The following is a 22,643-nucleotide window of genomic DNA, read 5'->3' as shown; positions in this document are numbered from 1 at the left end:
GGTCTCCAGTTGTCCTGGTTAACCCTTGCCACTGGACCAAGACCTCGCTCTGTCAAGCCCATGTGGTGGCTGGTGTGCAACGGTCACCCCACGTTAAAAAAATCCACGCACAGGCATCTTCCACCCTTCCACGTGTAGTTCGGGACCTGGAATATTAGGTCCTTCATCGAAACACCTGTGAACTTTTTGACGTGGAAGCAAGTCATCCTCGATTCAAGGGACTGCCTGTGATGGTGATGATGACAATTCGTACACAGCATTCCAAATGTGGAATCTGTGCACCTTTAAAACAATTAGTTTTGATTGATACTCAAATGCTTTTTGCTACACCCTCAGGTTTCATACATAAGAATTAGGAACAGGAGTAGGCCATCTACCCCTCGAATTTATGTTGTTGATAACTCGTCATTAACTGGAAACTTTCAGCAGGAATGATGTTCAGATTTTTGAACAATAAGGGAGTGAAGGGTTATGGGGAGCGGGCGGGGAAGTGGAGCTGAGCCCAAGATCAGATCAGCCATGATTATATTAAATGGCGGAGTACTCGAGTGCCCAAATGGCCGACTCCTGCTCCTATTTCCTATATTCTTATAATCAATAAATGGATCCAAAGCCATTTATTTTTTTCCGCCTTGCTGATCTCAGGGTGTATTTACCCTGGATGTTGGTGTTGGTCATTTTAGATAAACTAAGCTGGTCATTGGATGTGTCCACAATTAGATGCTGCAAATAAAAGGAATTCACATTTATTCCCTTTTAAAGGAGACACTTAATTTGGTGAAAAAAATATTCGTAGTTTCACCCCTTTAGAGATATTTGTCATCATATTGCCTATTTTAAATTTAGGACCACTTCACTTTACGTTGTCACTCGCTGCTCAGTGGGTAAGCTTTGCCCAATATCACAATTAAACCAGCCATTTTAAAATGGAACCCTTGCAGTGTGTGCTCTTTGTGACTGGCTTTGTGGTGAGCAAGTGGGATGATGTTCTGACCAAAGTAGGTTAAGGACACCAGTACAAGCCGTTTGCATCCAAGTTTCTATCGACAAAGAAGTGAACAAATGAAGCTTATGCTGGAACTCAGCATCCATAAGGAGTAGTCGCATTGATGACATTTAACCTGATGCTTTGCTGTTAGGCTAAGTGGATTATAAATTCAGGTTTACTTCCTTTTTGTGGAGACATTTAATCAATGAGAATTTTTACCTATTGGAGGAAATTTACTTTGAATTTCTAGCAGATGTTTGTTAAAAGTGGGGGCGGGATAAAATCTAGATCTTTTGCTCACTCTTGAGGCTAAGTGGTTCTGCTATATGCATTACAGATGGTGAGGTTTGTTGTGTGTCCATTTGCTCTGTTGGAAGAGTTTACTATTGTCGATGACGTTATATCTCGGGGCCCAGGGGAGGTGCGAGTTCGGGGTTCAGGGGCAGCACGGGCCAGCCCACACTGCGATATGTGCGCGCACTAGGTCCGTGCAGCAGAGCAGGTCTCCAGTCGTCTTGGGTAATCCTTGCCACTGGACCAAGACCTAGCTCTGCCAAGCCCGTGTGGTGGCTGGTGTGCAACGGCAGTGACAGAAGAGAACTTATTCGAAGGGAAGTTGGTTGAGGATATATTTTTATATATATATATATATTTATATATATATTTATATATATATATGATGGATGTGTGAAGGTTAAGCTGTAAAGAATGAGGATGATCACACTGAACATAGATAACCTGTAATTCAGCCGAGCTTCCCTTATGGAGAAGACAGCTCCTGGGATCCTCGTTAGAGAATATTTCTCCAAATGTCAGCCATGGCTCAGTCAGAAGAACATAAGAAATAGGAACAGGAGTCGGCCATACGGCCCCTCGAGCCTGCTCCGCCATTCAGTAAGATCATGGCTGATCTGATCATGGACTCAGCTCCACTTCCCCACCCGTTCCCCAAAACCCTTTATTGTTTAATAAGGTTTGAAGGTTGTGGGTTCAAGTCCCACTCCAGGAACTTGAGCACAAAAATCTAGGCTGACACTCCAGTGCAGTGCTGAGGGAGCGCTGCACTGTCGGAGATACCATCTTTTAAGAAGAGATGTTAAAGCCCTTCTGCTCTTTCAGATGGAAATAAAAAGATCCCATGGCACTATTTTGAAGAAGAGCAGGGGAGTTCTCCCTGGTGACCTCGGGCCGATATTTATCCCACAATCAACATCTAAAAAGAGATTATCTGGTCATTATAACGTTGTTGTTTGTGGGAGCTTGCTGTGCACAAATTGGCTGATGCATTTCCAACAACACAATTTCAAAAGTACTTAGGCTGTAAAACGCTTCGTTGCGTCCTGAGGTTGTGAAAGGCGCTATATAAATGCAAGTTCTTCAAGTCTTTATTGAAACCACATCACATATTAAGCAACGAATCAAGGATCTTATTAGGTACTTTACTTGTTATCCAACTCTCATTTAGACTCATTCTCAGTTTCATGTAGGTGCTTGATCACTAAAGGATACCCACTGCTGTTCTGTTGCCTGCCCATAGCTTCATGTTCCTAATTCGGTATCCATAATTGCTCAGCCCTTGTGTCCAACTCGAACCATTCCCCAAAATGTTTGCCAAATAGTTAATGTGTAGGCAGATTTTCAATGTCTATGTCTGCTATATCACCAGCTTTATCTGGAGTAATCTATCCTCGTTTTTTCAGTGAAAAAATAGAATTGATCCCTGGAGCAATCGAGCACCCAGTCTTCATTCCATCTTTCTGTTCGAGCCTCTCTATCATCATCATCATAGACAGTCCCTTGAAACGAGGATGACTTGCTTCCACGTGAAAAAAGGATGAGTTCACAGGTGTTTCAATGAAGGACCTAATATTCCAGATCCCGAACTACATGTTGAAGGGTGGAAGATGCCTGTGCATGGATTTTTTTAACGTGGGGTGACCGTTGCACACCAGCCACCACACGGGCTTGACAGAGCTAGGTCTTGGTCCAGTGGTAAGGGTTAACCAGGACGACTGGAGACCTGCTCTGCTGCATGGACCCAGTGCGCACACATATCACAGTGTGGGCTGGGCCCGTGCTGCCCCTGGGCCCTCGCCTCTCCTGGGCCCCGGTCACGTCCCTCTACAATCTCTCGCCGCTCCTTTGTCCCGACCTCGCCGCTCCTGCTGTACCTGCCCACGCTCCAATCACTGACCTGGACCTTGATGATGACACTCTTCGCTGTCGTTGTCCTCCTGCACCAGCTCACGCTGTACCTTGCCGTGGTATGCTGCCACGCTGCCCATGGCCGCCACTCCTTTTATGCCCAAGCCTCTCTAAATGGGTGGACTCCTTCACCAATTATAAAACTATCTACTGAACTTGTAAGGGTCTCCTTCCCCCTTCACCCACCACTGACTCTTAAAACAAGCCACTGAATATAGAGCAGTTAACTAATTTTGCATATTGTACTTATGGTTTGAAATAATTAATCATGGAATGCTTCATTAAAATGCTAATTTGGGCGTCACAGTAAATTAACACTGGCCTTTCACGTGGGATATGTATTTGAGTCTAGCACACTAATGGGATGGAGCACTCCTTCGTTGCTGCTAGCTGTATTGATACTATGAAATTAATTTGGGTTAACTTAATGCTGGGGGAAAAGATTTCTTCCATGCACTGTTTATAAATTATTTATGATTTTGTTACAACAAACGTGTTTATATTATGCACATAATCTTCCGCAAACAATTTCCATTTCATGGACCTCCACCACCATTAGCAGATGGCTGGGGTGGGAAATGGAAATAACCATATTTCTGCAGTAAGGGATGCTGTTCTGAGATTGGGACTAAAGTACTAGAACAGAGGCCGCTGTCATCATCATTATAGGCAGTCCCTTGGAACCGAGGAAGACTTGATTCCACTCTAAACATGAGTTCTCAGGTGACTGAATAGTCGAATATGAGAACCACAGTCTGTCACAGGTGGGATAGACAGTGGTTGAAGGAAAGGGTGGGTGGGACTGGTTTGCCGCGCGCTCCTTCCGCTGCCTGCGCTTGGTTTCTGCATGCTCTCGGCGACGAGACTCGAGGTGCTCAGCGCCCTCCCGGATGCACTTCCTCCACTTAGGGCGGTCTTTGGCCAGGGTCTCCCAGGTGTCAGTGGGGATGTTGCATTTTATCAAGGCCGCTGTACGCTACAACTGGCTAAACTACCCCCTGATCTCGGAGTGCCTGATGCGGACAGAGTACCGGAAAGGGGAAAAGAGTTCTATTCACCCACCAATGATGGGTACTAAACGTTAAGAAAATTAATGTGGTAACTGTTGGGGGTGGGGAGTGGAAGTGCATTTACAGCAACAAATTGCTACTTCCACTGGCAGGAGGCGCGGCAACCAGCGGACACAGATAGAAACATAGAAAATAGGTGCAGGAGCAGGCCATTCAGCCCTTCTAGCCTGCACCGCCATTCAATGAGTTCATGGCTGAACATGAAACTTCAGTACCCCCTTCCTGCTTTCTCGCCATACCCCTTGATCCCCCGAGTAGTAAGGACTTCATCTAACTCCCTTTTGAATATATTTAGTGAATTGGCCTCAACTACTTTCTGTGGTAGAGAATTCCACAGGTTCACCACTCTCTGGGTGAAGAAGTTTCTCTTCATCTCGGTCCTAAATGGCTTACCCCTTATCCTTAGACTGTGACCCCTGGTTCTGGACTTCCCCAACATTGGGAACATTCTTCCTGCATCAAACCTGTCTAAACCCGTCAGAATTTTAAACGTTTCTATGAGGTCCCCTCTCATTCTTCTGAACTCCAGTGAATACAAGCCCAGTTGATCCAGTCTTTCTTGATAGGTCAGTCCCACCATCCCGGGAATCAGTCTGGTGAATCTTCGCTGCACTCCCTCAATAGCAAGAATGTCCTTCCTCAAGTTAGGAGACCAAAACTGTACACAATACTCCAGGTGTGGCCTCACCAAGGCCCTGTACAACTGTAGTAACACTTCCCTGCCCCTGTACTCAAATCCCCTCGCTATGAAGGCCAACATGCCATTTGCTTTTTTAACCACCTGCTGTACCTGCATGCCAACCTTCAATGACTGATGTACCATGACACCCAGATCTAGATAGAAGGTGATTATAAAAAAAAAATTAAATTCTCACTTTTTTTTGCCAAACGCGTCGAGTTATGATGATCTGGAACGCGCTGCCTGAAAGGGCGGTGGAAGTAGATTCAATAATAACTTTAAAAAGGGAACTGGATAACTACTTAAAAAAATGGAAGGGCAAGGGGAAAAGAACCAGGGGAAGGGAGGGAGTGGGACTAATTGGACAGCTTTTTCACAGGCATGATGGGCTGAATGGCCTCCTTCTGTGCTGTATGATTCCAGGTGCAGCTCCAAGTTGTAACTATTTGGAATTTAATGCATTTTTAAAAAATCAATCCAATATTTCCATTTGCGTACATGGTTATTCACATCAGGGTGAATTTCCCCAATTTAAAAATTCGGGTCACCAGTGAAAAACCCATTTAGGCCCTAAGTGCCCTGGAGATCTCCTCACTCAGTGAAACGGACTTAGAACTTCAGTTTACCAGTACGTGTGTCAGCTCAGCTCAACATTTGACACTTCTGCAACTTTAGAGCAATTGATTACCAAATAAAGCATCAACTTTTGGGCCCAATAAAAGCAGCTAGTCTATGGTTATAGCAAGTAAACACTAACACCCACTGTCTGAAGGACTGTTCAATAGGACCCTCTCAAATAGGCTCCAAGGCAACAGAACAGAGCACGCTTCTAAGATCTCACAGCTGTCCTGGTCTCACCAAGTTCTTGGCCCGTGAAGGTCAAAATATTATGACCATGTTCCATTCATTAATGAAATGGTATAAACTGAGGCCGTGCTATCAAATATTCACAATTGTTGATGCCGCTCTGTTCTACTTTTCAATGAATGTTATGTCCTGTCTCCAATTAATTTGGCACTTTCTGACCTGAATTTCCCACTGTAGGAGTTAATGAAGCTGGAAGTGAAATACAGGATACGGAATCTATATCTACCCCTTACCAAAGTGAAAAAGCATCAAGTCAAAACTCCTCAGATTCAGAAACTGAGGGTTCCGCACCAGTGACTTACCACAGTTACAGCCAAGTTCCAGAATCACAGCTGGATTTACAGATGTTACATTCAGAGACCCAGAAGGACTCACTTAGCGTCGTGATTGAAATTTTTCATAAGGTATATAACCGGCTCGGTGAACTGGAGTTCCAAGTGCAGGATCTGATGAACCGTCTGGGAGACCTGAGTATTACCGTAAATAAGATACATTCCGCAATGAACATCGGTACACCGGGTGCCTCGGTTTGTTCAAATGAACAGCATGAGAGTTATTTTCCGAGTTTGTTATGAAACATACTCCGACAGTCATATTAGAGTAATGACACACTTAAGTAGATGAGGACACACAAAAATTCAAATTCTCTGCAATAAAAATAGCTTCACAATTGAATGATTCTTTATTATTCAGTTATGTTTGTACGTTTTATACTTGTCTGTACTTTATCAATTCTAAAGAAAAGATTAATGCTTGAAGGAGAATAGTGGTGGATGGGGAGTACTTTCAGTGCAACATACAATAGTTTAATAAGTTCCTACTTCCCCTCCTATGGAAGACTGCCATTTAGAACTACCTTTGCATTATAAGGGGTAGTGAGAATATTGGGATGGTAGAGCGGGGATAGTGTGAGTATTGGGAGTATTGGGATGGTAGAGCAGGGTTAGAATTGGAAAAGTAGTGGTTAGAGGCTGGGAAAGAGGGAAGTTAGAGCATCGGGGATTAAAGGAGACCTGGAGGCAGAGTGGGGAGGGAGGGAAGAGAGCTGCAGAGGTAGCGGTGGTACTGATACAACCAGTGAACAAGTTCGATAAATCCATCCAAATTTAAAAACTTTATTTTCTATACATTTGACTACGCCCAGACTTTTCATAGAATCATGTGCCGAATCACAGACCGATGTGCCGCCCGAATGTACTACCCAGCTAAATCCCGCTTTCCACCTCTTGGTCCATAGCCCTGTAGGTTGCAGCACTTCAAGTGTATAACTCTCATAGAATGGTTACAACACAGGAGGCCATTCAGCCCGTACTGGCTCTCTGCAAGAGCTAGTCCCAATTTTCCTTAATCAATCCCCTTTTGAAAGCCAAAATTTAATCTGCCTCCACCACCCTCTCAGGCAGTGCATTCTCAAATCCTAAGCACTCGCTACGTAAAAAAGTTTTTCCTCATGTCGCCTTTAGTTCTTCTGCCAATTGCCTTAAATCTGTGTCCTCTGGTTCTCGACCCTTCCACCAATGAGAACAGTTTCTCTCTCTCTACTCTGTCCAGAGCCCTCATGATTTTGAATACCTTGATCAAATCTCCTCTCAACCTTCTCTGCTCTAAGGAGAACAACTCCAGTTTCTCCCGTCTATCCACGTAGCTGAAGTCCCGAGAATCATACCTGTAAATCTTTTCTGCACCCTCTCTAAGGCCTTCACAACCTTCCTAAAATGCAGTGCCCAGAATTGGACACAATACTCCATTTGAGGCCGAGCCAGTGTTTTATAAAGGTTCATCATAACTTTCTTGCTTTTGTACTCTGCCTTTATTTCTTCATCATAGGCAGTCCCTCGGAATCGAGGAAGACCTGCTTCCACTCTTAAAATGAGTCCATAGGTGGCTGAACAGTCCAATACGAGAACCACAGTCCCTGTCACAGATGGGACAGATAGTCGTTGAGGGAAAGGGTGGGTGGGACAGGTTTGCCGCACGCTCCTTCCGCTGCCTGCGCTTGCTTTCTGCATGCTCTCTGCGACGAGACTCGAGGTGCTCAGCGCCCTCCCGGATGCACTACCTCCTAACTTATGAAGCCCAGGATACCATATGCTTTTTTTTAAAAAAACACTTTCTCAACCTGTCCTACCATCTTCAATAATTTACCCCCAGGTGTCTCGGTTCAGGCAGTCGAGAAGCCTACAAAAGGCCCAGCGGGTGCGTCGGCAGTCGAGGAGGAGTTCGGGCAGTCGAGAGGCCTACAAAAGGCCCAGCGGGTGCATCGGAGGCGGTGACAGTCGAGAGGCCAGCCGGTACAGCTGCAGCAGGGTGAGAAGGCAAAAAAGTAGAAAGAAATTGAAAGGTGACATCACAGCCAAAGGGGTAAGTGATTGGCAAGTAGTTTTTCTTTTTTCTTTTCTATATCAGTAACATTTAGCATTGTTGTTTTCAAATTAAGTGTATCTAAGGGTCAAGTCATGGCAGGAGAGCTCGGACACGTGTTATGCTCCTCCTGCACTATGTGGGAAGTCAGGGACGCTTCCGGTGTCCCTGACGACTATGTGTGCGGGAAGTGCATCTGCCTCCAGATCCTGACAGACTACACTGCGGCAGTGGAGTTGCGGGTGGATTCACTCTGGAGCATCCACGATGCTGAGAATGACGTGAATAGCACGTTTAGCGAGTTGGTCTTACCGCATGTAAAGGGTACACAGCCAGATAGTAAATGGGTGACCAGCAGGAAGAACAGTGCAAGGAAGGTAGTGCAGGGGTCCCCTGCAAAACATACACCGCTTTGGGTACTGTTGGGGGGGGGGAATGACTCATCAGGGGCGGGCAGCAGCAGCCAAGTTCATGGCACCGTGGGTGGCTCTGCTGTACAGGAGGGCAGGAAAAGAGTGGGAGAGCTATAGTGATAGGGGATTCGATTGTAAGGTGAATAGATAGGCGTTTCTGAGGCCGCAACCGAGACTCCAGGATGGTATGTTGCCTCCTTGGTGCAAGGGTCAAGGATGTATCGGAGGCATTCTGAAAAGGGAGGGTGAACAGCCAGTTGTCGTGGTGCACGATATAGGTAAAAAAAAAAGGGATCAGGTCCTACAAGACGAATTTAGGGAGCTAGGAGCTAAATTAAGAAGTAGGACCTTAAAAGTAGTAATCTCAGGATTGCTACCAGTGCCACATGCTAGTCAGAGTAGGAATCGCAAGATAGCTCAGATGAATACGTGGCTTGAAGAGTGGTGCAAAAGGGAGGGATTCAAATTCCTGGGTCATTGGAACCGGTTCTGGGGGAGGGAGACCAGTACAAACAAGACGGTCTGCATCTGGGCAGGACCGGAACCAATGTCCTAGGGGGAGTGTTTGCTAGTGCTGTTGGGGAGGAGTTAAACTAACATGGCAGGGGGATGGGAATGGGAACCTATGCAGGGAGACAGAGGGAAACAAAATGGAGGCAGAAGCAAAAGATAGAAAGGAGAATAGTAAAAGTGGAGGGCAGAGAAACCTAGGCAAAAAACAAAAAGGGCCACATTACAGAAAAATTCTAAAGGAGCAAAGTGTGTTAAAAAGACAAGCCTGAAGGCTCTGTGCCTCAATGCGAGGAGTATTTGGAATAAGGTGGACGAATTAACTGCGCAGATAGCAGTTAACAGATATGATGTAATTGGTATCATGGAGACATGGCTCCAGGGTGACCAAGGCTAGGAACTCAACATCCAGGGCTATTCAACATTTAGGATAGGCAGAGAGGAAAAGGAGGCGGGGTGGCGTTGCTGGTTAAAGAGGAAATTAATGCAATAGTAAGGAGGGACATTAGCCTGGATGATGTGGAATCGGTACAGGTGGAGCTGATGGAATTCCAAAGGGCAGAAAAAGCTAGTGGGAGTTGTGTACAGACCACCAAACAGTAGTAGTGAGGTTGGGGACAGCATCAAACAAGAAATAAGGGATGTGTGCAATAAAGGTACAGCAGTTATCATGGGCGACTTTAATCTACATATTAATTGGGCTAACCAAACTGGTAGTAATGCGGTGGAGGAGGATTTCCTGGTGTGTATTAGGGATGCTTTTCTCGACCAATATGTCAAGGAACCAACTAGAGAGCTGGCCATCCTAGACTGGGTGATGTGTAATGAGAAGGGACTAATTAGCAATCTTGTTGTGTGAGGCCCCTTGGGGAAGAGTGACCATAACATGGTAGAATTCTTTATTAAGATGGAGAGTGACACAGTTAATTCGGAAACTAGGGTCCTGTACTTAAGGAAAGGTAACTTCGACAATGAGGCGTGAATTGGCGAGAATAGACTGGCAAATTATACTTAAAGGGTTGACGGTGGATAAGCAATGGCAAACATTTAAAGATCACATGGATGAACTTCAGCAATTGTACATTCCTGTCTGGAGTAAAAGTAAAACGGGGAAGGTGGCTCAACCGTGGCTAACAAAGAAAATTAATGATAGTGTTAAATCCAAGGAAGAAGCATATTATTTGGCTAGAAAAAGCAACAAACCTGAGGACTGGGAGAAATTTAGAATTCAACAGAGGAAGACTAAGGGTTTAATTAAGAGGGGAAAAATAGAGTACGAGTGGAAGCTTGCAGGGAACATAAAAACTGACTGCAAAAGCTTCTATAAATATGTGAAGAGAAAAAGATTAGTGAAGACAAATGTAGGTCCCTTGCAGTCGGATTCAGGTGAATTTATAATGGGGAACAAAGAAATGGCAGACCAATTGAACAAATACTTCGGTTCTGTCTTCACGAAGGAAGACACAAATAACCTTCCAAATGTACTAGGGGACAGTGGGTCTATTGAGAAGGAGGAACTGAAGGATATCCTTATTAGGTGGGAAATTGTGTTAGGGAAATTGATGGGATTGAAGGCCAATAAATCCCCAGGGCCCGATAGTCTGCATACCAGAGTACTTAAAGAAATGGCCCTAGAAATAGTGGATGCATTGTGATCATTTTCCAACAGTCTATCGACTCTGGATCAGTTCCTATGGACTGGAGGGTAGCTAATATAACCCCACTTTTTCAGAAAGGAGGGAGAGAGAAAACGGGTAATTATAGACTGGTTAGCCTGACATCATTAGTGGGGAAAATGTTGGAATCAATCATTAAGGATGAAATAGCAGCGCATTTGGAAAGCAGTGACAGGATCGGACCAAGTCAGCATGGATTTATGAAAGGGAAATCATGCTTGACGAATCTTCTGGAATTTTTTTTGAGGATGTAACTAGCAGAGTGGATAAGGGAGAACCAGTGGATGTGGTGTATTTGGACTTTCAAAAGGCTTTTGAGAAGGTCCCGCACAAGAGATTGGTGTGCAAAATCAAAGCGCGTGGTATTGGGGGTAATGTACTGACGTGGATAGAGAACTGGTTGGCAGACAGGAAGCAGAGAGTCGGGATAAACGGGTCCTTTTCAGAATGGCAGGCAGTGACTAGTGGAGTGCTGCAGGGCTCAGTGCTGAGACCCCAGCTATTTGCAATATACATTATCGATTCAGATGAAGGAATTGAGTGTAATATCTCCAAGTTTACGGATGACACTAAACTGGGTGGCGGTGTGAGCTGTGAGGAGGAGGCTGTAGGGTGACTTGGACAGGTTAGGTGAGTGGGCAAATGCATGGCAGATGCTGTATAATGTGGATAAATGTGAGGTTATCCATTTTGGGGGCAAAAACATAAAGGCTGAATATTATCTGAATGGTGGCAGATTAGGAAAAGGGAAGGTGCAACGAGACCTGGGTGTCGTGGTTCATCAGTCACTGAAAGTGGGCATGCAGGTACAGCAGGCAGTGAAGGCGGCAAATGGTATGTTGGCCTTCATAGCTAGGGGATTTGAGTATAGAAGCAGGGGGTTCTTACTGCAGTTGTACAGGGCCTTGGTGAGGCCTCACCTGGAATATTGTGTTCCGTTTTGGTCTCCTAATCTGAGGAAGGACATTCTTGCTATTGAGGGAGTGTGGCGAAGGTTCACCAGGCTCATTCCAGGGATGGCTGGACTGTCATATGAGGAGAGACTGGATCAACTGGGCCTTTATTCACTGGAGTTTAGAAGGATGAGAGGGGATCTCATAGAAACGTATAAGATTCTGACAGGATTGGACAGGTTAGATGCGGGAAGAATGTTCCCTATGTTGGGGAAGTCCAGAACCAGGGGACATAGTCTTAGGATAAGGGGTAGGCCATTTAGGACTGAGATGAGGAGAAACTTCTTCACTCAGCGAGTTGTTAACCTGTGGAATTCCCTGCCGCAGAGTTGATGCCAGTTCATTGGATATATTCAAGAGGGAGTTAGATATGGCCCTTACGGCTAAGGGGATCAAGGGGTATGGAGAGAAAGCAGGAAAGGGGTACTGAGGGAATGATCAGCCATGATCTTATTGAATGGTGGTGCAGGCTCGAAGGGCCGAATGGCCTACTCCTGCACCTATTTTCTATGTTTCTATGTTTATTGCTCCCCCTTTAGAATTGTACCCTTTAGTTTATATTGCCTCTCCCCGTTCTTCCTACCAAAATGTATCACTTTGCACTTTTCTGCGTTAAATTTCATTTGCCACATCTGTCCATTCCACCAACTGTCTATATCTTATTGAATTCTATCACTATCCTGTTTCAAAATACTTCCAAGTTTTGTCTCATCTGCACATTTTGAAATTGTGCCCTGTATCCCAAGTCTTAGTCATTAATATATCCCAAGATAAGCAGTGGTCCTGGGGACAACCACTGTATACATTCCTCCAGTTCAAAAAACAACCATTCACCACTACTCTATTTCCATGCTGCCACTGTCCCTTTTATTCCATGGGATTAATTTTGCTGGCAAGTCTATTATATGGCACTTTATCAAACGCCTTTTGGAAGTTCACGCTACAGTCCGTGCGGTGAAGGTATTGACCCAGCGACGATAAAGGAACGGCCGATATATTTCCAAGTCAGGATGGTGTGTGACTTGGAGGGGAACGTGGAAGTGATGGTGTTCCCATGCGCCTGCTGCCCTTGTCCTAGGCGGTAGAGGTCACGGGTTTGGGAGGTGCTGTCGAAGGAGCCTTGGCGAGTTGCTGCAGTGCACCTTGTAGATGGTGCACACTGCAGCCACGGTGTGCTGGTAATGTTTAAGGTGACGGATGGGGTACCAATCAAGCGGGCAGCTTTGTCCATTATGAAAATATGTAACTTTTATTTTGTTTGAACTCTTACTAGCTTCTTATTAAAAAAACTCAGACCCAGAATGATTAAGTGATCGTCCCTCATTCTCTAGCCTTACACCCAATCCCCTTGGTTCCCCGACGGGCGAGTTAGGTTACAATTGACACCATAGGGTCAAAAAGTGATGACATTAACTTGCTTAGAACCAAAATTCAAATCACATGGAGGGACCACCTGAGAAACAATGAAATAACACCTTCAAGACATCTAATAATTGAGGCCCATCATCTGATGTCCCACTAACACTGCCACACCTGCTGTGGGTGGGTTATAATATTAGCAAGATGGAGTTTCAGAATTTGGAAAAAATCCCTTGTCCAGCAGCAGTTGAAAGTACAAAAGGATCACTCCAAGGGGTTGACATGATGACCGAGACCAGTGAATACTTTTCCATTTTACATCAGAAGCTTTTACTGCCAAGTTTCACCTGGAAGCCACCAGTTTGGCTCAATGGACCATGTGCTTTTAAAGTTCAGGGCAGTACCAGCAGTTATACTGGTAGAGGTAATATAATCAACTGACTGACTGAAACACTGGTTTCTTGACCATGGCCAATGTCAAACCATGGATTCAGCCAATTTCTGACCGAAATCAGGGGAGGTTGTCAGGCTCCATGATCCTGGCTCCAATCAATCTATGCTTAGGCTTATATTCACTGGAGTTTAGAAGGATGAGAGGGGATCTCATAGAAACATATACAATTCTGACGGGATTGGACAGGTTAGATGCAGGAAGAATGTTCCCGATGTTAGGGAAGTCCAGAACCAGGGGTCACAGGATAAGGGGTAAGCCATTTAGGACTAAGATGAGGAGAAACTTCTTCACCCAGAGTGTGGTGAACCTGTGGAATTCCCTACCGCAGAGAGTTGTTGATGCCAGTTCGTTGGATATATTCAAGAGGGAGTTAGATATGGTCCTTATGGCTAAAGGGATCAAGGGGTATGGAGAGAAAGCAAGAAAGGGGTACTGAGGGAATGATCAGCCATGATCTTATTGAATGGTGGTGCAGGCTCGAAGAGCCGAATGGCCTACTCCTGCACCTATTTTCTACGTTTCTATGAGTGGGGACCCAATATGGCTGGGTACATCTTTAAGGGAATGGTCCCGTGGGCTTTCCATGCTCAATTCCCTATATGACGCAAACGTGGAAGAATGTTTCTGTACAGAGCTGAAGGCTGTGGCATCTCCAGAAGAATCAAGTTTCAATATATCAAATGTTTGGCAGCAGAGGGAAGACTGAGTTTAGGAAGGATATTTGGCATAGGTCTGGGTTGACTAGGAGGCTTGTACATTCTGAAATGATCAACTTGCATAATAGTGTACGAAGTTTGCAGCACTGGTCAAGCTAAATGGCTAAGGAGTTGGGAAGCTGATCATAAATTGTGTCACTGCAGAATATTTCATTCTCCTCTCCCACTATGCCACTTAAATATTCAACAAAGACAATAGTTTTATATCTACACATTTTGTAAAGCCTTTATTTAGCAGCAATATTCTTGCATTAAATGACAAAATGGTAGTTAAAAATCTGACAGTGTTGCTCTTCTGTTACTTCTAAGATATGCACTATATACCAAGAAATATGTGCTTCCTTTTAAGTTCAATCCAATACACACACCGCCAGTGACAATTGGTAATAGCAGGCATGAGAAGGATCCCAAGTCTGTTTACATATTTTCCACTATTGGAGGAATGAGAGATGACGGTGTTCTAACTGAAAATGAGACAGTAAAATATCAAATGTGCTGACAATCCAATCAGGGGTTTAACAGAATCCAACATTTCAAACGGCAACACACCACAATTGTAAAATGTTATTTAAATGCATTTGATGAGATTTATGACAAACTCGTTTTAACATTATGAATCCATTATTTCACATTTAAAACTTGTGTACATGAACAAATTGGGTGATGTGCAACATAGAACTAATCCCATTGTCAGTACTGACTGGTACTAAGGGTACGGGTTTCATACCTGGAGTACACCACAATAAATCTAATTTTACACCAGCCAGATGAATTGCAAACCTAAAGTGAGTAGAATTAAATATATTACAATGGGAGTTTTTTTCCCCACAGTAGATAAACTCTACGATTACAAATGGATCACAATTTAATTTTAAACATTGCAGCTTTAACATATTCAACCTTAGTTTTAAGATTTCTGGAACTTAAACTCAGAGGTACTGTACAAATAATTACAGAATTTTCTTTACACTTTTAGCTATACAGTTTTTCAAACTAGTTTTCGAAACTCTTGAATCAAAGGAAAAACCACTACATGACAAGTCAAATTCAACACAAACACTCAGAGAAAAAAAAACCCTGGAAATGAAGTGTTAAGATCACCAATGACTCGATAATAAGATGGAACATGTTGCACTAAGAGGGAAAGCACTTCTTCCATACACATTTCTAAAATAAGGAAGGACATTTGTTTTGTGATAAACTGAGCTGATGTTCTTAGAATATAAACTCCACCAAAATATATGCCAATTAATGAACACCTTACACAATTCCTACGAGTCTAAGTGGGAACAAATTCTGTTTATAAAACAGTTTACATAGAGGTTGCTATTTTATAGGCATAATCCTTACCTAGCTCTAAACAAATATTCAGTCCAACTATTAAAATACTGTAACATTGTGAGAAGTGATTAGGTTTTTCAGAAACAGATTCAGGTAAAGCAGCATGATTGAGTAGAAATAGCTTAACTTAGTACCATACAATCAACGGTTTAAGGAACTCGATGGGCCAGTTTTACTCCCACTTATTGCCTTACAAGAATCCTGCCAGAGGTGGGTTCAGAGTTCCATTCTTGGGCACTTACAGAATAGGTTTCAACAACTGTGCAACAGCCAAAGAGAAAGACATGCTTACCAGCTCTTCTATTGTACATACTTGGCAGTACTTTTTTTTAAAAAAGCTCTCATAGAACGTTCTTATTGGAAGAGACAGAAGTAAATTTGCATTGGTTGAGGTTGTACTGTTTAAAGTCATGAAATAACATATGCCCTGAAATTTGCTGACAGCAGTCAGAGATACTGGTTGACCTATTATCCTATGTTGACTTAATAAATATCACTGCAGTGCGAGTAGTTTCGATCCCAGTAGCCTCCAGTGTACAGCCAGTCTGATGCACCAATGTAAGGGTTGGGCCCTTGATGGAACCACCTGTTAACAAATCACATTAAAAAGACATGTCATCACTTATTGGCTGATGTTACTTGGGAGCATGTATTTCAAGCGCCAAAACTATTTCTGATTATTCAAATTCATTATACACTCACCACTATGCAATTCGCAAATATGCACACTCTTTTAATAGATCGGCAGGTTTACGTTTATACAAGAGCACAGTAATAATATTAGAAGAGAGTAATATTAAAGGAATATACCCTAAAGCAGGAACGTCCAACCTGTGACTCATTGGCTAAACGTGACCCTTGAGCCTTGCCATCTTTGAGAGCTTGTGCGCAAAGCAATTTTACTGGTAGAGGTCTAGATGATTAGAAAAGGCTGCTCCATGATTGGTGGATTTACACCAATTGGGGCGCAGTCTTTTTACACCAATCAAGAATCAGCCTTTTACCAATTCTCCAGATGCAGGAGAAGTGGGTATGAGGAGTGTGATTATTTTGTGCGTATGGGAATCTCTTTATATGGGGGTCTTGCTTTGTTTGTATGTGAGGGTTTAACTGTCGCATATGGGCAGTCTTGTTTTTCATGTGTGTAAATAAGTGGTCATGTGTACATGGGCTGTCTCGTGCTGTGTGTGTACATGGGCTGTCTCGTGCTGTGTGTGTACATGGGCTGTCTCGTGCTGTGTGTGTACATGGGCTGTCTCGTGCTGTGTGTGTACATGGGCTGTCTCGTGCTGTGTGTGTACATGGGCCACATCAATGGGTCTCAAATTTTTGTATAATCATATGCAGCCCACTCATTGGTTTGGACGCATTTAGCTGGCCCCCACTCCTAAAGGTTGGACATTCCTGTCCTGAGTGAATGCATGTACACACCAAAATTTAGTAGAGGCTTACTATTTAAATAACAAGACATGCTGCATTCTTCAAGTAGTGCTGCTTAACAAAATGTTTGATGAAAGTAAAATTTATTTTGCAAAACCACATAAATCCAGTATAATTTTGCCTTAAAGAATGCATCATGGAAGATTTAACACAGGACTCAGAGTCGAAGCATGCCAGTCAGACTTTCAAACCAGTGAAATGGGGCCACCACATACAATTAAGAGAGAATGCATCCAGTAAAGGCAAACATACTTATTGCCAACTTCAAGTCGTTATGTACCTTGCTGCAATAAAGTCACCACTTCTCTAGAAGGCTCCTAGTATTCTAATAGTTACAGCACTGGCTTCCTGGTCTGAATTTCGGGGCTTTAATAACTGCCCAAATCCAATTGCCGTGACTGGTGGGTCTTGGCAGATCTGCTAGCTACAGTACCTAATAAAAACAACCCATCTCGGGAGCATGTCCGTCTGTCTGTCTGTCCGTCTGTCCGTCACAGCTGGTGCTTTATGACAGATACATTCTGGGCCATTATAGGCCTTAACAGCTCTGAAGTTAGCTTCATCATCATAGGCAGTCCCTCGGAATCGAGGAAGACTCTTAAAATGAGTCCTTAGGTGACTGAACAGTCCAATACGAGAGCCAGAGTTCCTGTCACAGGTGGGACAGACAGTGGTTGAAGGAAAGGGAGGGTGGGACTGGTTTGCTGCACGCTCCTTCCGTTGCCTGTGCTTGATTTCTGCATGCTCTCGGCGACGAGACTCGAGGTGCTCAGTTCCCTCCCGGATGCACTTCCTCCACTTCGGGCGATCTTTGGCCAGGGACTCCCAGGTGTCGGTGGGGATGTTGCACTTTATCAGGGAGGCTTTGAGGGTGAAGTCAGCTTACTGCACTTGTGCTAACTAGTTTTCTTTTAAAATATTCAGCAAGGTAAAAGAGAGGGGACAGCAGCACCGTTACTTTTAAAGCAATTAAGAATTGTATATTGAAGTACTGGAAAAATGAAAATTGGATCTATTTCATTCCTTGTTCCTTAAAAACTACTTACGTTGACTTAAAAAAAAAACTTAGTACCTGTATCTCTTTCAAGTTTTACGTTTAAAAAACACGAATTGACCCTACAATGTGCTCCTCAGTACCATTTTGGGATTGGTCCAAGTTGGGAGAACTGTAGAACTGTCCTGCAAACTAGTCGAGTAACAGCCCGACTCATACTTTCAGAATCATTTTATTACTTATCCCAGATACCTCCATCACCATACCTGAGTAGGTCCTGTCCCACCAGCACGATAGAACAACCAGAGATGTGGGTACAGTGATATATAGTCAGGTGGGCTTGGACCTCGGAGTCCTCAATATTGACTCAAGGCACCATGAAGTCTCAAGTCAAACGAGTTCAGTGACACTTCCAGCTGATCACCATCCATCGCCCTGCCAAGCCCCCCTCCCCACCTCAACTGACGAATCAGTACTCTGTCATGTTAAACATCGAAACATGTAACATAACAAACTTATAAGATAATGAGGGGGTTCGACAAGGTGGATGCAGAGAGGATATTTCCACTCATAGGGGAAACTAAAACTAGGGGACATAGTCTCAGAATAAGGGGCCGCCCATTTAAAACTGAGATGAGGAGGAATTTCTTCTCTGAGGGTTGTAAATCTGTAGAATTCTCTGCCTGAGAGCTGTGGAGGCTAGGTCATTGAATATATTCAAGGCAGAGATGCAGACAGATTTTTGAGCGATAAGGGAATAAGGGATTATGGGAGCGGGCAGGAAAGTGGAGCTGAGTCCATGAAGTTAGGAGACCAAAACTGTGCGCAGTACTCCAGATGTGGTCTCACCAAGGCCCTGTACAATTGTAGCAAGACTTCCTTACTCTTGTATTCCAACCCCCTTGCAGTAAAGGCCAACATACAGTTGTACAGGGCCTTGGTGAGGCCACACCTGGAGTATGGTGTACAGTTTTGGTCTCCTAACTTGAGGAAGGATATTCTTGCTATTGAGGGAGTGCAGCGAAGGTTCATCAGACTGATTCCCGGGATGGCGGGACTGACCTATCAAGAAAGACTGGATCAACTGGGCTTGTATTCACTGGAGTTCAGAAGAATGAGAGGGGACCTCATAGAAACGTTTAAAATTCTGACGGGGTTAGACAGGTTAGATGCAGGAAGAATGTTCCCAATGTTGGGGAAGTCCAGAACCAGGGGACACAGTCTAAGGATAAGGGGTAAGCCATTTAGGACCGAGATGAGGAGGAATTTCTTCACCCAGAGAGTGGTGAACCTGTGGAATTCTCTACCACAGAAAGTAGTTGAGGCCAATTCACTAAATATATTCAAAAAGGAGTTAGATAAAGTCCTTATTACTAGGGGGATCAAGGGGTATGGCGAGAAAGCAGAAATGGGGTACTGAAGTTGCATGTTCAGCCATGAACTCATTGAATGGCGGTGCAGGCTAGAAGGGCCGAATGGCCTACTCCTGCACCTATTTTCTATGTTTCTATGTTTCTATGTGACATCGGCAGTATGGATTACTTGCAAAATACACTACAACAACTCGCCGAGCTGGTTTTGATGGCACTTTCCCTGCAAACTCGGGCATCAAAAGCAGCAAGATCATGGGAACACCGTTAGCTTCACGTCATCCTGACCTGGGTGTCTCTACAAGATCCTGCAAATCCCCTGGGAGGACAGACGCACCAACGTTAGCATCCTCAACCAGGCCAACATCCCCAGCATCGAAGCACTGACCACATTTGATCAGCTCTGCTGGGCAGGCCACATTGTTCGCATGCCAGACACGAGACTCCCAAAGCAAGCGCTCGACTCGAAACTCCTTCACGGCAAACGAGCCAAAGGTGGGCAGAGGAAACGTTACAGGGACACCCTCAAAGCCTCCCTGATAAAGTGCAACATCCTCACCGACACCTGGGAGTCACTGGCCAAAGACCAGGGTTATGGAGAGAAAGCAGGAAAGGGGTACTGAGGTGAAGGATCAGCCATGATCTTATTGAATGGTGGTGCAGGCTCGAAGGGCCGAATGGCCTACTCCTGCACCTATTTTCTATGTTTCTATGAAGATGCAGCAGTCAGTGTCCAGGTCAGGATCATCATCATAGGCAGTCCCTCGGAATCGAGGAAGACTCGCTTCCACTCTATAAATGAAGGAAGTAGAGGAGGAAGTACATTCGAGAGGGCGCTGAGCACTTCGAGTCTCATCGCCGAGAGCATGCAGAAACCAAGCTCAGGCTGCGGAAGGAACGTGCAGCAAACCAGTCCCACCTTGCGTTACCCTCAACAACTATCTGCCCCACCTGTGACAGGGACTGTGTCTCTCGTATTGGACTGTTCAGCCACCTAAGAATTCATTTATAGAGTGGAAGCGAGTCTTCCTCGATTCCGAGGGACTGCCTATGATGATGATCCTGACCTGGACACTGACTGCTGCATCTTCATAGAAACATAGAAAATAGGTGCAGGAGTAGGCCATTCGGCCCTTCGAGCCTGCACCACCATTCAATAAGATCATGGCTGATCCTTCACCTCAGTACCCCTTTCCTGCTTTCTCTCCATAACCCTTGATCCCTTGAGCCACAAGGGCCACATCTAACTCCCTCTTGAATATATACAATGAACTGGCATCAACAAGCGTCGAGAGAGGCGGGAGTCGGTGAGAGGCAGCGGCCTATAAAGGCTCAGCAGTCAGGCAGTCCGGGGAGAGAGGCGGGAGTCGGTGAGAGGCAGCGGCCTATAAAGGCCCAGCAGTCGGGCAGTCCGGGGAGAGAGGCGGGAGTCGGTGAGAGGCAGCAGCCTATAAAGGCCCAGCAGTCGGGCAGTCCGGGGAGAGAGGCGGGAGTCGGTGAGAGGCAGCGGCCTATAAAGGCTCAGCAGTCGGGCAGTCCGGGGAGAGAGGCGGGGCTTGTACAGCTCCAGCTGGGAGAAGGCAAAAAAGAAGTAGAAAGAAATCAAAAGGTGACGTCACAGCCAAGGGGGTAAGTGATTGGCGAGTAGTTTTTCTTTTTCTTTTTTATATCAGTCAGTAACTTTTAACATTGTTGTTGTCAATTTAAGTGTATCTAAGGGTTAACTCATGGCAGGAGAGCTCGGTCATGTGATATGCTCCTCCTGTACCATGTGGGAACTCAGGGACACTTCCGGTGTCCCTGACGACTACATCTGCGGGAAGTGTATCCGCCTCCAGCTCCTGACGGACCGCGTTGCGGAGTTGGAGCTGAGGGTGGATTCACTCTGGAGCATCCACGATGCTGAGAATGAGGTGAGTAGCACGTGGAGCGAGTTGGTCTTATCGCAGGTGAAGGGTCCACAGCCAGATAGGGAATGGAAGACCAGCAGGAAGAGCAGTGCAAGGAAGGTAGTGCAGGGGTCCCCTGCGGTCATCCCCCTGCAAAACAGATACACCGTTTTGAGTACTGTTGAGGGGGATGACTCATCAGGGGAGGGCAGCAGCAGCCAAGTTCATGGCACCGTGGCTGGCTCTGTTGCACAGGAGGGCAGGAAAAAGAGTGGGAGAGCGATCGTGATAGGGGATTCAATTGTGAGGGGAATAGATAGGCATTTCTGCGGTCGCAACTGAGACTCCAGGATGGTATGTTGCCTCCCTGGTGCAAGGGTCAAGGATGTCTTGGAGCGGGTGCAGGACATTCTAAAAAGGGAGGGAGAACAGCCAGTTGTCGTGGTGCACATTGGTACCAACGACATAGGTAAAAAAAAGGGATGAGGCCCTACAAAACGAATTTAAGGAGCTAGGAGCTAAATTAAAAAGTAGGACCTCAAAAGTAGTAATCTCGGGATTGCTACCAGTGCCACGTGTTAGTCAGAGTAGGAATCGCAGGATAGCGCAGATTAATACGTGGCTTGAGCAGTGGTGCAGCAGGGAGGGATTCAAATTCCTGGGGCATTGGAACCGGTTCTGGGGGAGGTGGGACCAGTACAGACGGTCTGCACCTGGGCAGGACCGGAACCAATGTCCTAGGGGGAGTGTTTGCTAGTACTGTTGGGGAGGAGTTAAACTAATATGGCAGGGGGATGGGAACCAATGCAGGGAGACAGAGGGAAACAAAAAGGAGACAAAAGCAAAAGACAGAAAGGAGATGAGGAAAAGTGGAGGGCAGAGAAACCCAAGGCAAAGAACAAAAAGGGCCACTGTACAGCAAAATTCTAAAAGGACGAAGGGTGTTAAAAAAACAAGCCTGAAGGCTTTGTGTCTTAATGCAAGGAGTATCCGTAATAAGGTGGATGAATTAACTGTGCAAATAGATGTTAACAAATATGATGTGATCGGGATTACGGAGACGTGGCTCCAGGATGATCAGGGCTGGGAACTCAACATCCAGGGGTATTCAACATTCAGGAAGGATAGAATAAAAGGAAAAGGAGGTGGGGTAGCATTGCTGGTTAAAGAGGAGATTAATGCAATAGTTAGGAAGGACATTAGCTTGGATAGAAACATAGAAACATAGAAAATAGGTGCAGGAGTAGGCCATTCGGCCCTTCTAGCCTGCACCGCCATTCAATGAGTTCATGGCTGAACATTCAACTTCAGTACCCCATTCCTGCTTTCTCGCCATACCCCTTGATCCCCCTAGTAGT

At 45.0% G+C, this 22,643-nt stretch overlaps 2 protein-coding genes across 4 annotated transcripts in view; one reads left to right on the top strand and one right to left on the bottom strand.

The window, feature by feature from the left end:
* LOC139272893 (uncharacterized) overlaps positions 1 to 13,031 on the top strand; it is a 62,299-nt gene extending 49,268 nt beyond the window's left edge. The window contains exons 5-7 of the mRNA XM_070889032.1: positions 5,987 to 6,213; positions 7,961 to 8,116; positions 12,996 to 13,031. Coding sequence (XP_070745133.1) covers positions 5,987 to 6,213; positions 7,961 to 8,116; positions 12,996 to 13,031 — 419 coding nt within the window. The remainder of the gene's footprint in view (positions 1 to 5,986; positions 6,214 to 7,960; positions 8,117 to 12,995) is intronic.
* Positions 13,032 to 14,465: 1,434 nt separating this feature from the next.
* The window catches only part of osbpl1a (oxysterol binding protein-like 1A), a 316,457-nt gene continuing 308,279 nt past the window's right edge, over positions 14,466 to 22,643 (bottom strand). For all 3 annotated transcript variants that reach the window (XM_070896777.1, XM_070896770.1, XM_070896784.1), the window contains one exon: positions 14,466 to 16,178. In XM_070896777.1, coding sequence (XP_070752878.1) covers positions 16,076 to 16,178 — 103 coding nt within the window. In that variant the 3' untranslated portion in view covers positions 14,466 to 16,075. The remainder of the gene's footprint in view (positions 16,179 to 22,643) is intronic.

The sequence above is a fragment of the Pristiophorus japonicus genome, chromosome 1 (assembly GCF_044704955.1).
Source record: "Pristiophorus japonicus isolate sPriJap1 chromosome 1, sPriJap1.hap1, whole genome shotgun sequence".
NCBI classification, from domain to species: domain Eukaryota; kingdom Metazoa; phylum Chordata; class Chondrichthyes; family Pristiophoridae; genus Pristiophorus; species Pristiophorus japonicus.
The sequence above is the reverse complement of the archived record's forward strand: the minus strand, read 5'-3'. Positions and strand labels throughout refer to the sequence as shown.